Below are 18210 nucleotides of genomic sequence, written 5' to 3'. Positions count from 1 at the left end.
TTCTTCACCAGTAAAATTTTAATTAATTTAATAAACTGTACCACTCATTTATTTAAATTTTTTATTTTTATTCGCTATTAATTTTAATACTAAAATAATATACACAAAGCAACAATAATTATTGTAACTATCGGTTATAATTTTAATTAAAAATAACGAATAATATATTTATGAAAATAAAATAATTATTCATATATAATAATGTCTACATTCAACAAAAGCTTTTCACTAAAAATGAATTGTGCACTGTTACTCATGAGTTTTTTCATATTTCGTTCGAAAAAATTTTATTTAACATTTTCTCATGAATCTTTATTATATTATTTTCTCTTTTTCTATTTTTATTTTATTCATACGGTCTTTACCCGTAACTCCTTTTTTATTTAATAAAATTCTTAGAGTTGCAAAAAATTTTATCTTTTCAAAGTAAACAAAAATTTATGGACTGCGTTGACTGTTTATGTGCATCAGATTGTGCTGCATATATTTTAAATAAACGGGTCCGTGAAATAAAATATATGAAAATTAAAATAATTAAATACATTTGATATTTTTAAAAATTATAATTTTTTATCAAAGCTCTTAATTAATTTTTTTTTCTTTCCATACTGCAAAGGTATTTTTAAATACGCTGGCTATGTTTTATTCTATAAAATAATTAAATGAACATAAATATATACGGTGGTAATATATATACATATTTCTCTTTGATGCTGTAATGAGTTGAATCATGTTTGTAATATTTTAGTAAACCGTAAATTTCACCTTCCATCTTCTCTTTTGACTAAATTAAATATACTGAGCAACGCATGTGACATTCAGAATACTCTAAACTGTTGGCAAAATGGTAACTGATGAATCAAATCACCGGTATATTTACTATCGCGGTTTGTGACGTTTTCGAGTGCACGAGAGCTTTATTAGCTCTCAACCAATCCTTCGTATATTCTGTACATGATAAATATTTATGGACTACTCCTCAAACGTTCTTGATATCTCTTCAAATGACTCCATTGATAATGATAAAAAAAATCTATTTTAAAATATTCTAAAGGCTTTAATACATCGTCGTTTCATTCAAATTTTCCCGATAACTGATTTTTTTTTTGCTACGAAAAGAAAATAATTTTCGGGCATTGTTTGTGAAGATGAATAGACAGGTTCATTAAATGCACGACAGGATAATAATTAAAAGAAGATGAGTTACAAAAAATAATATACAAAGTTGTCGATGCTGGTAGGATTTTTTAACGAGAGAATACAGAAAAATAATTATCATCTGTCGAGTTTTAAAATTAAACATTGAGTTAAATTAAAAGTTCGTGGAATAAAACATTTATTCGATTGTTTTATAGTTGCACTTTTATTTATTTGTTGTTTCGAAAGTTTTCTATTGTCTAGGTACTTCAATATTTTGTAATGCTGTAAAATATAATTACTATCGAGTATATATTATACAAATTTAGTGTTTATACGTTAAATGAAAAATTGTTCATTTATCCGTTAAGAGTTTTACGATGATTTTTTTCCGTTCTAATAAATTGGAAATGGAAATTCATGTAGCCGGTTCGTTATTGTTTGCCGTAGATGTATTTTTAGTAAACAAAAAATATTTATGCTGCAGCAAATTTTTTTTTCATTAAGCTCGTTACTTACCGAAATAAAAACGTAGAAAATTAAACATTATATGATTACTGAAAATAATGTATTATTTCATTATAAACTCTTCACGTGAAATTCAATGAATTATTCAATTTTTTCTATTGTCTATGGGTGTACGAATCGAATAGTTAGACTCCTAAAATTCGAGCCGAATATCGAATAGTTCAAAGTTTCGAATAATCCGAAAGATTCAAATAGTTCGAAGGTTTGAATAGCTCGTTCGAATAGTTCGAAAGTTCGAATAGTTTGAAAGATTCGAATAATTCGATACTTTTTCGAATCTTAATAGATTAATTTAATTAATTAAACTAATTGATTATAATTTTACTTGTATCACTCATCGTGTTTTACAAGACTTTACATTCAAATTCTCCCTTTTCTCGTCTCTTTTTAATTTTTGCGGCTGTGGCCCGACTTGTGCTTATACTGTACTGCATCATTACGGTAATGCCTTGCTACCTCCCTTGTGCAATGGAAATGCAGTGGCTAGGAAAACCACAGAGAAAACCTAGCCAGTACAGTTTCGGTTTTGGGTGAAGCTACAGTGGTCGATAAAATTCCCATTTTACCGATCACTGGATCTTCATCCCGCCCCTAACGATCAGAGACCTTCGTTTGAGCCCAACGCGTGGCTAAGCGGTCACCCAGCCAAATAGTAACGATGCTCGATGCTACTTAACTTCGGTGATCGCCCGAGCCACGCGCGTGCCGAACGGCTGCCTCAGCCGCTTTAATTAATTAAAATAATTCTACAGTAATGATTTGTTTTAAAATATATTAAATCAAATCTAATTAATCGTTTTTACTCGAGTTTTAAACAAATTTTTTATTTCTGCTTCGGTATTTCAGAAGTAATTAAATACTATTCATGGCTTTATTAAATTAAAAAAATATTATATTATTTAAATTAGTCCCCGATCGGGAAACCACACGGTAAAAAATATTTCGCGGATATCACTATGCCAGTATGGGCGTGAACGCCGTACCGTATGATATCGAAGATTTTTATAGGTTATAAAATTGTATGCATAGATGATTCAACCATTGCATTCAACCATGTCAGTATGGCCGTCAGGCCCATGCTGCATTGCCGTATCCACATTACTTCTGGCCGATAAACCTAGTCTAACGACATCTATATAGTTTTGGTGGTAGTACAATAGTATACATTAATTGACACGCCAAAAATTATGGCGGAAAAAATAGTAGCATTGTGCTCTCGGCATTGTAGGATGGGTCTCAAGGCCATGCTTTTTCGCCGTGCCTGCTATGCATACGTGTGAGCAATACAATAGTTCCAGTACTATACAGTATAGTAAATAACGCCATACTTCTGGGGCTCGTTACAATACTGTCTTGGAAAATTTCACATACTATTTTAGTATCTGTCTTGAGACCGTACCAGCATGGTGTTGAACGCCATGCATTTCTCACCGTGTACTACCCGATCACTCCATGTATTTGTTAGTAAAATTTAGTAAATATAGACGTACAAATACATGAGTGATCGGGTACTAGTCCCCTGATCGAGTACTGGGCCTCCTACCTTATCTGAAATTAGTCCATATGATCATAAACTCAATGAACGTAAGATTCAAAAAAGTTCGAAATACTGGAATAGTTCGAATCTCGAATCGAATTGTTTGATTCGATTCGCCTCTATAATTCGAAGTTTCGAGTATACGCACACCCCCTCTATTTAAAAAAAAAAAAAAAATTTATTTTTTCATAATTTATTATGTATATCTTAATTTATTTTACCATATTAAAATATTTACGTTAGTATGAGTAAATTCTGTTTCGATTACGCTGCAAATCTAATCGGTTTACGCATTAATTTTAATTTTTATCTAAAGTATTGTCATCATTTTTTTCGAATACTTAAAGTATTTAATTTTTCTACTCACTGATACAAGAAATCCGAAACGTTTGAAGTATCAAAAAGTGACTACGATGTTTGTTGAAAAAAAGAAAAAAAAAACACTTGAACTTACAGTGTGTTATTAAACACGCATTTGAAGATAAAATATTAAAACTAGTGTTTTTACTTTATAAATTAAAAATAATTTCGATGTTTTATTTTTTTTCTTTCGAGACTTTATGACTATTAATCGAGGGTAAATAAAAATGAAATATCATATAAATTATATTTACCGTCAATTTTACAATCTAATAATAGAGGTGATTAAATACTCAATTAATTGCTCTACAAATATTATTTATATCTAAATATAACATATAATTTGTAGAAGTAATGTTATATTTAATTTTCGGGTCATGCCAAAATTATTTCCACCTAAATAAAGATTCTGTTAATACTTGATAATAATAAAAAATTATTCATCATCAATAAAATTTGAATTGAATAATTATTTTAAAAATAAGTTTGTAAAAAAACTTGTTAATTTAATAATTTAATTGACGTCATTTACAGTCGAACTCCATTAATTCGGATTCCATTATCTCGGAACTTCCCCTGAATCTTGACCCCCACTACGAGCTACGCTGTCTCCCACCTGATGCTATAGATTTGTATGGCTTTGTGTATAGTTTACTTTTAAAGGAAGAAGGGGCATTCGTTAACTCCGAAATTCCGAGAAATTTCTGCTCCTCCGTAGACTAATTTTCCGAGTTAGTGGAGTTTGACTTTGATAAATTAGGTCTGCAGACGTTAAAAATATTTAACGAAACGTTATCCAGTGTTTGATAATTTGATGTCAATTAAGTAGAGCAGTAAAGCCGTAGTCCCTTTATTCAAAAAAATTCCAAAATAATGTTACGTATTCCGTATAAAGAAGTCATAAAAAAATAATGTATTTTATTAAAGCTACATAATTAGGTAAAATGGGAGACGAAATGAGAAGTTATTTTTGAAATAAAAATTAAATTGTTGTTTATATAAAAATCCAGTCTGAGCTCGTTATCAGCAACCATCAGGGGTTGTAGGGAAAAAAGTTCCTGGAAAAATCAAAGATTCAGTCTTTCATTCTCTATCTTAGTTCTTAGCGCATGTCCTACGTGTGTACGTTACGTATGTGAATTATTGCATGTCGCTAGTTATAAACAACGTTTGTAGATCAATAATTAGTGATATATATTCTGTACAAATCAAAGGTAATGACATGCAAATATTATTTAATTGAAATATCATGTATTTACAAAAGCTTATTACTTTAAAAAATTTATTTCAAACGAGAAGTGGATGATGCTTTTAACGATCATCAAGATATAAAATTTTAGCCTCCGAAAGAGTGGGGGAAATTTAAAGTCGTAAGAAACAGCACGATAAGGGAAATTTGCTTATAATTATAACGAGCGTTGATTGTATCTTTCATGGTAAAAAATGATGTATACACTGTAAAAAATTGGGAGTGAATGCGGAATGATTTTTTTTTAATCCGCATTCACTTCAATTCGGACTTTTGATATTAAAATAAACTCCCTTTCGGAGTGAATTTTACTCCAAGTGGATCAAATAAATAGTCATTTGCTCCGAGTTCACTCCGCTATTTTTTTCAGTGTAGTATTCTATATGAAGTAATATACAGCAATATATTTTTCCGTATATACTTTGTAGCATATGGTTTTTTAAAGGAGATGGGTAAATAAATTTAGTAGTCAAAAAATGGTATTTTATTATCGCAATCCACTAGTAACTGAAACGATTAAATTTTTTAGTGCGCTGATCCTTTATGGTCACACTTAATCCTCGAGGTCAATTGAAGAGCGTAAAAGTTTTTCCGGCTTGCAGTCACGGCGCCGTTGTTGTTAGCCGGAAAGGTGAAAGAAAAAATGAATTGAAAAGATAAAAAAGACAGGGAGATGAATAGTAGAGATTTAAAAATAAAAAATAATAAAAGAAAACTTTTAACTTTTATGCGAAAATCTTTTCAGCGTCCACTAACTTTTAAATCGTGTTATCTCGATTAATTAATCGCTCCTTTGAATCTCTACTTCTTTAGTTTCTATCTCTATACCGCCTATTTTTTCTCCAAAGCTCTCACTGAATTTTCACGCAGATTTTTCCATTACACAGTTTTCCGTTTCGTGAATCGATGAGGATAAGAAAGAATTGTAAGTCCAGTGTTGTGTTACTCGCGAATATTAAACGGAAATTTCCAGTTTAGTTATTTATTTTTTTTTAAGTATTTTTATTTCTGTGTTCTTAGCCTCTTGACTCTCTCGTTTACTCAGCAACTAGTCGACACATTAATAGATAACGCGTCCCGAGCTGAATTCTATTCCACCGAGACTTCTATTAATATTTCACTTAATCTCTATTTCATTATCTGATAAGTATATATAACTGTCTCTTGTATTCATGCATCAACTTTCAAGCAAACAATTAATTCATTTAAATTAAATATTAAAAATATCCTACACCAGTTTAATTTTTCGTCTGTACTAAAATACGGAATAATGAATCGATCGTTGAAAGCTTTCTTGAGGTCACGATGCTTCTGACAAAAAAAAATTATCTGAAAACAACATCATCAAATTCTCTATTTTATTTAATACCAATTGTTAATAATTAATAACTCGACTAGGAAAAAAGTTATAAAAATTAAATCTGTGTGCTAAAGACGATTGAGTTAAAAAATTTATTTTTAACCTTTATCCCAGTTTTTTAAAAGTACATTGTTTTGAGTAAACTTCTTAAAAATGAATAAAATATTTTTTTAGATGAAGTGTCGGTTTAAAATTTTGAAAAAATTTCTGTTAAATAATGAACGGAATTTTTTTCTAGACAGTAATTATGCTTTGACCCAATTGCACCAGTAGGTATGAATGATCCGGCAGTGATCAATGTCTCAGTAGCATTTTAACTTGGGGGCTTAGAGATGTATAAAAATGTATAAGTGTAGTTTGTGTGCCAAGCCTGCGCTATGCAAGCCCGCAATATACATACTCTACGCTTCTGTGTAATAACAAGAAAAAAAAAGCGCACAAAAGAAAAAAGAGCTCATGATCTTCACCCCCTCGTCGGGGATACTTTCTAGTATATCGTCCAGTACGACTCGGTCTATTCAACTATCACGTTATCTCGTTATCGTCTTATGATCAATAAACATTGATATTGTACATTATATATATTATATATCTATCAATATCACTGTGATCGATATTTGTAATAAAACGTAACGATAAATTGTCAAGTAATTCTTTAAGTGTTTGATATTAACAGATCTTTATCTAGATGATACTCATATTTATTATTATAACATTCAATAAATTATTAATAGTTGAAATTTTCTAAGTTAAGTTTCGTGCTCTACTTGGGTCCAGTTTTCATCAGTTTAAAATTTTTCTCGAGAAGTATTTTAAGTAATCGGTTACTTCTTATTATGAAAATCATCTTCTGTTAAGTGACCGCGTCTTGTTTTGTTCTATTGAATTATCGATATTATTGGATCTATTTATCTATATATCGTTTTGTCTGGCTGGCTGGTTAGTATACTGCATATATACTCATTACAGCATCACAAGCCCGGTGAGAATACGCGAGTAATGTCGCCGAGAGGACGGCGGGGCGCCGACGACGTCGACGTCGTTATGACGCTGTCGCGTTTTCGTTGCGTAAGTGAGTCTGGACGTCGGGTCGTCGCGGCGTCAGTTGATCGAGCGCTGCAAAACCCTTCGGAGTTCGTGAGATCATCCTCGGAATAATTAAAAATTCATATTTTTTCTTTCGGGTAAAAATTATTTCACCCAATCGTGGGAGTCGATTGTTAAATATTCCGTTTAATTGATAATCCGTCGAAGGTGATTCAAGATTTAGGGCGTATTTAAGTCTCAAGGTTACCGGGTCAATGGTAGGTCACCTCACTGCGACTGCAGAGAGTCTAGATTCTGTGTCCTTGACCTACTTTTTGACTATTTGTTTTTTTATTCATTTATTTGTTTATTAATTTGTTGGATACTTTTTAATAATTTGCGGCCACGTGAGTCCAGTATCACTTTTGCTTTTCATCTGGAATATACTTTTTCTCAGGGTCAATGCCACATGTCACTGTCATTAGACGCGTGCGCCTTAGCTATCACGTAATACTTTAAACCTGCATCTCATTGTTTTATTTTTTATTTTAAATTTATTATTATCGTAACCATTGCAGACACAATATTATCAATAACAATATTAAGAACCACTTATTGATTATCCTTTCGGATTACATCAGAATTAATTAAATCATATTGGCACCTGAATAACAATTTAATACCCGGAAACTTTAATGATAAATAAAATTTTCCATTATGATGTTCCTCGTTGTATCATAATAAATTATAGATTTCGAATAATTAAGTTTTCCTCAATTTTAAAACAATTAATTACACTGTGATAAAAAAAAATTTAATTCAAGAGAACTTGTTTACTTGACTGATGATACTCAAAATAAAAAAAAATTTTGTTAAATTGAAGAACAATATTTTTAATTTTAATAACGATTGCTTCAATCTAATTGTAAATTTCTACGAGCAATTAATTTTTATTACAATAGAAGACGTTCTTGCGCGACTCGTGAGTCAAATGAGGGCAAACTGTTTCAAACTTAATTCCGAGGCTATTAAATATTTGAAAATATCTCAATAATTTTTAAATAATTTATCCATTTTTTTGAATTATCAAAAATATTTATATAACAGTTATTGTAAAAAAATGTAAATTCTTAATTAGACATTACTTTGACTTAGATTTTGTTATAATAAATCCGGCAATATTGCAATTTTTAAATCTCAATATATACATATATATGTCAATATACGATTAATACACATCATGGATGATAATAATAAGAGTAATTATTATAATGTGAGAAATGATGATCGATTTTTTAAAAGGAAATTTGTTTGATTAATTGTGATTAAACAAATAACTTAAATATTTGGACAGTTTAAAAATAACCTCTAATAATTTTATGGTCTCTTTTGTCTATGTTTACAAACATGTTTTTTTTCATTGTGCGCCGTTCCGGTTCTTAAAATGGCCAATGACGTGACGTCATAATTTCAGTTTTTCTAACTATAATTATTAATAAATAATTCAAATTATCGATAACACTATTTTTTTTACAACGATTATATCATTAGAGTAAATTAAAGAATATTTTGAAACATTATTTGTCCTTTTGTCTATTCTAATTATATTTTCTTTATAAAATTGAAACATAAAAAGTTATAGTTTCCCATAAGACTGTGTTAAATCTTTGATTTTTAATCGTTAAGACTTTTTCAAATGATCGATAACATACACTAAAATTTTTAAAAACGATAATTATTGATTAATTCTAGCCAAAAATATAAAATTTGAATTTTTATCTAAAAGTAAGCCTCACGCAAGAACGTCCTTCAGTAAATATTTTGAATTAAAATTTTTTTCTTGGAAGTATACATTGTTTTCTTAGAGTACATATATTTTAATAATAGTTTTTTATCTTAAATAAATATCTTAATTATGATAATTAAATTAAGTTGAAAAATTTATCAAGCAAATGAGTGGCTTTTTCCAGAGTCATAACTTATTATATATACTAAATACTTAAAAATGTAAATTTCATAAGTTTGTTTATTGCTTAATCTGTCATACATACATAGATATTCAAATGTATAGGAATTATCATTAGTACAGCCAACTGATACAACAGCTTGATAACAAAAAAAAAATCGTTTAGTAATAAAATATATTTGTTGGGGGGACTGAAATTGTTTTTTAATATTATCTAGTAAGTTCAACGGCGCGAAAGTCGTTACCGGAAAGGTATAAAAGATACGTTGATGATCAAGTACCGTCAGTGATTCGTAACGCGAGCGGGTATGACTATACATTTATTATTATCGTAAAAGTAGTTTTAGAAAAAAATATATAAACTTATCATTCGTAAATAATAAAAGTATCATTTTATTTTTAACTAATCTTCGATACAATCGTTAAATAGAATAAATTAATTGTTTTATCGGTTTTTGTTCACTCAAGACAGAGGTTTTACGTGCACATCATTATCCTATTTGGAGTTCATTGATCGATGAATTAATGCTGGACGATCCGAATCAAGTGATTTTAACGCAATTGCGGACGGAAATAACAGCTATTTATATAAGACAGTTTCTGTGATTTGTGATTATTATTAATTTGTTGAATAATAAATAATTTTAAAAAAATATACTGTGATAAAAGTCTGCGGTGATCGTGAATAATTTCGCGAATTAGTTTACGTTAATAAAGTTTTTAAAGTAAAACGGCAGGACACTTATGAAGGGGTCCGTCGTTGCAACGAGATCCATTGCTGAGCTTATTAAGCATATTTGGGATATTGATTGGAAACAGTAGTAAAAATAAGGTAATAAAATAAGTTTAAAAAGTTCATTGAATGAAAAATTAATTTATTTATTGTAAAAAAAGTTCTATTAAATTATATCGTAAGCTAATTTTATTTGTCAAAGTAAATGTTTGTGATTATCTGTATTTACTGATAAATAGACTACTCGGAAGTGAAGATCGTGATAGAAAGAATCCTTATGAGTGTCAGTAGAGCACTAGACTTTCCGCTAATCGGATAATCCGGAGTCTTTAGTCCTTAGCGAAGTAGACGATTTTAATTTTCTCTTCTTCCTTTAAAAGCTCCCCATTGGGCTGTCGGATACCTCGGGGCTGTGGCAGGTCAAGTAGACGCTTTTAAAGGGATGAAAATCAAGTTCTCTGTTTCACTGACATAACTTCTATTCAAAACTTTATTTATCTCCTTTTCTATTACTCTTCTCTTTCTATTTTCATGTATATCAAGCCCCTCTTCATCAGAATAAGATAAAACCGAGTGTAAGCGCTACTATATCTTTCTTAGCATACAAATTCTTTTTCTTATTCTCTCATCTCTCTTACTTTAATCACTTTAATCTCGTAATCTTTTATTTCCAGTTAACTATTTTACAATAATCTTATTTCAATCTTTTGTACATACTTTTGAAAAATCAAATAGAGCTTTTTCTTTATTTAATTAAATTTTTCAAATTATAATACTGCAATTGTTATTTAAATTACCAATTTATCATTTTTATTATCAGATTAATATAAATTTTTTGAACCGCAAAGAAAAGTTTTTGTTATAAAAAAAATTATTTTACTTCTATATTTAAATATAATTTATGACAAATTGTTTTATACAGATAATAGTATATATTTTTATCAATTCTATTTTATTAATAGATTATTCGGCAGATCAAATGATAAAAAAGTATAAAGTTCAAAATTTGTTAACAAGTACTGGTTTTTATTTTTTTTATTTTATGCTTGATTCTCTCGTGACTGATCAAAATAAGTAAATGTAGTCAAGGCATGCTGTACATTGATATCGATTTCTTTATCTCAAACGTTTTTATTTTGATCACGTTTCCGGTACTACAACTAATAACGCAATAAAAATAGATATGTTAGAACGAAAAAAAAATTTAATCGGAAGTCGGGGTGACTTGTAATTCGATGTAATAATATTTTATATATTTATCTATCATATTGATTTTAATTTTATTTTTATCCTAATCTTTGTTAACTAGATTCCGTATTCTCTAAACATGAATAAGTGAAATAAGTGAATATTCACTAATTTTAAGTGCTAACTGAACCACTTTTTGAAATTAGTGGTTCTGTTTGCACTTGGAATTAGTGAATATTCACTTATTTTCACTAATTCATGTTTATAGAGAAACTTATAACAGCTACACTGTAAAAAATTTTCGGAGTGAAAGCGGATTATAAAGTCGGAGTGAATGCGAAGCGGATGACTTTATTTCAATACTAACTCCGAATTGGAGTAAATACGGATTTTAATAAAATTCAGATCATTCCGAAATGGCTCCGCTGTAAAAACCAACTCCCTATTTACTCCATATTCGGAGTGATTTTTTTAAAAACTCTGGACCTCTGAATGAATTTGGATTTAAATGCACTGAGAAAAAAAACTTTTTCCAAGTAGTCTCTTAAATTTGAAATAGTGAAAATAGTGACTATTCACTGTTTACTAGTGAACAGTATGTCAAGAATTCAAATAGTGGTATACTATTCACTGGAAATAAGTGACTATTCACTCCCAAATAGTGATTGTCACGTGATTTTCACTAATTCATTTTTAAAGAGTATATAAATGTTTGCATCGTACCGAGTAAATGTTTGTTTAATCTTAGTAAAAATGTACTCGATCCAAGTATATTTTCTCAAAATAAGGATAGAAATTCTTAAATCAAGAAAATATTACTCGGTTAAAGTATATGTTTACTATGATTAAGGATATTATTTGATTGTATAGTACCGAGTGAATACTTGTTTAAATGAAGTATTTATCCGTGTAAAATCCGTAATAACTCGAAATTCACTCCCGATTTTTTTCAGCGTATGATCATCAAATAATAATTTAGGAACCAGATTTTTTTTTTATTATAATTAAAATAGAAACCATTTTATTATAATTTGATCTTGACGGTTATCGTGCTCTTTTTTGCTCTTAATCGTTATTACTGCGATTAACGTACCATACACGTGACAGTGGTCAAAGAGTACGTCAAAGCGCTTTCCCGCAAGGACTTTACTCGAAATAAACCTGGCAACAGCACCGACCATGTCATTTTGCAATTGCGAAAATGCATCGTTGTTAGAGAAAACGATGATCGTTTGTACGCCTGTAAAGTCCTTCCATTTATTCTCGTCTCTCAAATAAATATTATCATTATTATTATCATTATCATTATTATTATTATTACTTTATATTCATTTAAATTTTATTCTATCACTTAAAATATTGTCGTTACATTTTTAATAGTATTATTTAAATTTTATCATTTTATCTCTCAAATAAATCAAATAAAAATATGTAAATATTTAAATGTCGTAATTTTAATAAAATTTAATTTAAATATTAAAAAATTTATTAGATTAAATTAAAAATAATTATTTAAGTGATAAGTTTTAAATATTAAATCAGATTAAAATTTTAATCGTAATTAAAAAATGAATAATTGAGTTAAACTTAAAACCTTAACCTTATTGTACTTTGTTTGTTAACACTTTTGGATGAATAATTGTGCACTTACTGCCATAGAGTTTGACCCAGAAACTAATCTAAAAATAATAGTTGTTGTCTCTTTAGAGTTCTCTTGCGAGCACTCATCAAGTCCCATCTAGATAAATTGCCGAAGAAAGACAGAGAGATTTTGATGGAAGACAAAGAGATTGATGACAGATATCAGTTTTTTAAAAACACCGGGAATTCCCATTTTTAATATTTATTTATTTATCCTCTTTTATCTTAAATCACATAAATATATCTAAATATCAATACAAATAAACAAATATTAATCATCTGATAAACCAATTAATCATACAAATGTACAGCGTTAATCTGATGAAATAGAATATAAATATTTAAATATTTTTCATAATTTTATATTTTTATAAAAAGTTTTGTGAGAAAATTGTTAAAACCGCTGCCCTCGGCATTGAGATGTTTCACTGTAGGAAATGGCGAACGTCGACTCGGTGTCGAGGGTTTACCCTACGGATTACCACATCCCGGATAATGTCCACTATAGAAGTTAGTTTTCCTCGGCTCATGATAGAGTTTTGAGGATTTAAAGTATCTAACACAGTCAGAGCCCCAGACTCGAAAATTAACTATAAAACCGAGGATTTTACATTTGACAAAACCATGAGGCTTGTAAAGTCCGTAGCCGTACCATGTTGTAACTTTTTTTCACGTAATAAAATTTTTTACGCACTAACAAACCAGAATTATTTAAAAAACTTTTTTATTTAAAAAAAGAAAAAAAATTATATCTTAAAGAGAAAAGTAAAAACCTTTGACATGTTTTTTTATTTAATTTTTTTTTTTTAACGTCAAGTACTGAAATGATTATTTTTACAAAGCGTTCAAAGATTGAAATGTTAAATTTCTAAAAAGAGAAATATAATACATGAATTTGATGCGTTACTACTTTGATCAGCATAAAAAAAAATTTGCTGACGAGATGAAAGAGTGTGAAATAAAAGTAAAGAGAAAAGAGGGGGGTGATGAGGTGATAGAGAGAAATAGAGAGAGAAAGAGAGACTTGAAGTAAAAGAAACGCCTGAAACCCATTGACCTAACGAAGTCTTGTCTGAGGAGCTTTTATCACGATTGAAAAAGGGCTCGTGATACTTTTTCATTGACGATCTTTGCGAGTCTTCTTTATATTACTCAGGTAATAAAAGACTTGAATACAGCAATGGTTTTCAATAGCTTACAAATGGGATTTCAATTTTCATTACTGCCTCCTAAAAAAGCTGAACTTATTTATTGTTACTAATAAATTCTCATATGTATATTTATTAAACATTTATTTAATACTTAAACTTTTTTCAGAGTTGTTAACTGAGAATGCGCGATGACGCAGCGAATTTACCAGTGGTCCACGAACCCTCTCGAGGGAGCCCCGCAGAGTATCCAAATGGAGCCTCCCAAGACAAAATCCAATCGTCAAGAAAAGATCCCCTTGAGGTGTAAGTAAAATTCAGTATTTGTTTATTTAATAAATTTATCAATTGTATTTTTTTCCTCTCCCTCTTCCTCTCAATCTTAATCTTCTACGGCTTTTTCCTCTTCTTCTCCCTATACTATTTTTCTTATAGAATTTTATTTGTAACAACCTTTCCTAAACTTTGAGTAATATCAAAGTAACTTGTCTCTTGGCCTCCGAGTATTCTGGATCATGTTCCGATCGTAGCTTTGTCGTAAAAGTTTTCCAACAGCAATTATGTCGGTTAATGGATCCCCCGGGGGATTGCGACAGATTTTAACAAAAGAAAAAAGTATTCTACCAACGAAAGAGTAAGAAGTAGAGTAACTTCGACAGCTCCTTAGACTCTCGCGATACTTGCACTTCTCTCAAGAATACGATTGCTCCTCGACTCGTTCCTCTCAAACCATCTAAACTCGCGCTTTCTAGACTCGAGACTTTCGTACTTCAATATTTCTTCATTATCTTTTTTTTCCCTCGTAAACTTGCAAGATCTATTGAATGCCTTTCTAGACGTTTATATTTATCATCCTCCTATTTTATAAATTAAATCATCTAAAGGGTCATACCGTCTGCTATGTATTTTCAACTTTTCAATAATTCGTTTTTTTTTTTTAAATAACTCAATTACACTTTGAATATTTAGCGTCACTAATAGGGGATCCAAAAAAGACCAACTATTTTTATTTTCGAGCCTTTTATCAAAATTTGTTGGTTTAAGATGTTTTTAAAAACCTCTCAAAAAATCAGCTCGATAAAAAATTTTCAAGAAGTCGTTCACGAATTTTGGAAATGTAAAAAATGATCGAAATTCGGATTTTTTTACTCTAAATTTCTTCTTTCTCGTGGCAGCTATAGTTTATATTTATGAAATTGTGACTAAATTGAAAATTTCAGCCCAAAATTAATATATTTAAACGTCACTCAAGAATTTTGAATGTTTCCGAGTGTTTCCTGGACGTTTTCGAGCGACCCTTAAATATTAATAATAAAGCTTCTAGATTTTTTCACCATCAAATTGTGTGGCGAATAAAAATATAATTAGAGAAATAGAAATAATAAGTTATTTACATACTTTTTTATTTTTGAATTCAATTTTTAGGTTTTTTTGCTTATTAAAAACTTACCCAATTTCATTGTTTAAGGCTGTCCTGTATATTTTCGGTTATGCAAAAGATATTTATGTGAAATGACAATGATTGAGTTATAAAAAAATACAAAAACTAATTCAAAGTATTAGTAACATAATATCAGTTAATATTCAAAATTCTTGAGCGCCGTTTAAATATTTAAATATTGGGCTGAAATTTTCAGCATAGTCATGATTTTACAAATATAAACTATTGCTGCCACAAGAAAAAAAAAATTTAGAAACAAAAAATCCGAATTTCAATCATTTTTGATATTTTCCAAATTCGTGAGCTACCTCATCAATTTTTTATCAAGCTGATTTTTGGAGAGGCTTCTTAAAACATCTTAAACCAGCAAATTTTCATGAGAAACTAGAAAAAAAAAATATTCGGTTTTTTTGGGTCACCCTAGTCACTCTAAATTATATATATTTCTTTTTTAATGAAAATATTCCAACCGTCACTTCTACAGTTATTAAAGATGAATTCTTATTTCTAGATTATTGATCTTATTATAAATGTGCCATGACCCGAATGTCAAGTTGTAATCCTTCAATTATCCTTATCCTATGCTCTTATTCCACTGAAATCATCAAGTTTATTATAATACTAACTACATATTTAAATTAATATTTCTATTTATACTAAAAATATGCACGTTACATTACGTGGTTAATTAAAAAGTTTAAATGAGCGTGTGTGGTACCCGTATGTTTCGTTTGCAGACACACAACAAGACAAGGAGAAGGATAAAAAGGAAACAGAATATATATTGGATGATGATGAGCCAATGTACGAATTAAATATTTAGTAAAATATCAATATAAATATATAAGAAATAAATATAATGACTAAGTATCATTATTTGAGAAAATAATAATGGATCCGATGATATTTTAAAGGAGATCACTATCAATAATTGTACTTTAGTACAGATAATTTTTTTAGACAAACGACAATTTATTTATTTATTTTTTTTTGTTACATTGATTTGTATATTAATCAACAAAATACGGTTTGCGTAAATTATCTGACGTGTAAATATGACAACAATGGCATTTTGTAATGGTTTTAAATTTCTGTGTCCACAGTGAATTTGTTCCACCGCAGACAAAGGAGGAAAAGCCAGCTCCAGAGGCACCATCTTTACCACCCGTGCCTTATTACAAACTCGTGAGTATCCGATTCCATATACCTCCAATTAACCATATATATATATATATGTATAACTTAACTTAATACTTAACACTGCCTTATATCTGTACGTGACCCAATTTAAGTCTTATTAAATATCAAAAAGCACTTGTTAAATTTATCATGTAGGTTAATTTAATGAAGGTACTTTATTGAAGGAGTGTAACATTTAGCTATTATATACATTAATTATTACATTGAAAGGGTTAATTTTATCATAATAATAATATCAATAATAATAATAATGACTCGGCTTGTACGCCTTTGTGATGTAGTTTCGATTTGCGACATTCGGCGAGTTGATGTATGTGCTTGGAGGCCTTATCATGGGCACCATGACGGGCCTGTGTATTCCAGTTGCAAATATACAGTATGGTGAGTTCACTACACTTTTGGTGGATCGTAATATGAAGAATCAAACCAGCACACCGACTTACATCATGGAGATGTTTGGTGGTGGAAAGGTCTTGTAAGTTTATATGTATTATTATTTTTATTTATTTACCGGTCTTTTTTATCTCTCTACTACATATTTAGACTAAGAGACCTAGTACCCGATCAGGGAACTAGTACCCGATCACTCATGTATTTGTATAACTATATTTAGTAAATTTTACTAAACAAAGGTATACAAATTCATGCAGTGATCGAGTACTAATTCTCTGATCGGGTACTAGGTTTTTTACCTAAGATATTGTTAAAAATTTTTTTGTTTATTATTTAATTAATTCAATTTTTTTTTATATACAAATTTATTTTGAAATGTTTGGACACTGGAATTGTAAAAAATCATTGTTAGCGAATGAACTAATGAATAACAGTTTTAATTTATTTTGAAAAAAACAAATTCCTTTGACAAAATTTTTGAGCACTATGTTCCTGATTTTTCCCTCATTAATTAACCCTAATCCGGTGTCGCTGTTTTCAGCATTCGTAAACATTGAACATGGGTCATTCGCTTATGAGTCCACCGCTTATTGAACTATGTTATTCTGTAAGGAAAAATCTAAATAAATTGCACACCTCAAGCGCGAAAGCGCGGGTGTGCTTTATGATCGCTCTAAATTTTTTGACTCATTCACTCACATTAAATTATCTATAGACTTTTTCGATTACACTAAAATGGGTCAAATTTTATACCAACACAAAGACAATTTATTAAAGAATAACTTCGACCCAATATTAAGTCGATTAATTATTTCATTAATTAAATATAAATTATTTTAATCCCTGTGACACGAGTTGTCAATTGTCCTGTATGAAACTTAGTAAACCAAATAACTCTCAATAGACACAATTAATCGGCCTAACTTTTTGTTATTATCTTTGTATTTCTGATCACAAGAACCCTATTGAAAATTACTGTCTAAATCCTTTTAGTTTAATTGTAATTAAATAAAATAATAAGACTGATTATTCACGAAAAGTTTAGCGGCCATTTTTATTTTTACTATTGTTATTATTACAAAAGTGAATTTTTTTTTTCTTTTTTTCTCCCCATCAACTACTTGCAGCAGCACTAGCATAAAACAGTGGGATTGAAAAAAAAAAGCGACATCTACAACAAAAATGCGGGATATTTAGAAAAAATTTAAATAAAAAAAAAAAATTCAACTGGAATTAAGAAATAAAAAAATCAAATTAATAATTTAAAAGTTTAATAAAAAAATTCATTAAAAAAAAATAAAAG

The 18210-nt window shown here is 29.3% G+C and overlaps 1 protein-coding gene across 9 annotated transcripts in view; it reads left to right on the top strand.

Moving 5' to 3' along the window:
* The window catches only part of LOC130663262 (multidrug resistance protein homolog 49-like), a 45161-nt gene that overhangs the window by 10497 nt on the left and 16454 nt on the right, over positions 1-18210 (top strand). For 3 of the 9 annotated variants that reach the window (XM_057462385.1, XM_057462383.1, XM_057462384.1), the window contains exons 6-9: positions 14043-14179; positions 16052-16118; positions 16418-16499; positions 16796-16989. In XM_057462385.1, the coding sequence (XP_057318368.1) occupies positions 14065-14179; positions 16052-16118; positions 16418-16499; positions 16796-16989 (458 nt within the window). In that variant the 5' untranslated portion in view covers positions 14043-14064. Of the gene's footprint in view, positions 1-7268; positions 7476-9381; positions 9470-9631; positions 9996-14042; positions 14180-16051; positions 16119-16417; positions 16500-16795; positions 16990-18210 lie in introns of those variants that run through there. The other 6 variants (XM_057462388.1, XM_057462387.1, XM_057462389.1 and 3 more) reach the window with 6 other exon arrangements.

This window comes from Microplitis mediator, chromosome 2, assembly GCF_029852145.1.
Source record: "Microplitis mediator isolate UGA2020A chromosome 2, iyMicMedi2.1, whole genome shotgun sequence".
Classification (NCBI taxonomy): domain Eukaryota; kingdom Metazoa; phylum Arthropoda; class Insecta; order Hymenoptera; family Braconidae; genus Microplitis; species Microplitis mediator.
The sequence above is the reverse complement of the archived record's forward strand: the minus strand, read 5'-3'. Positions and strand labels throughout refer to the sequence as shown.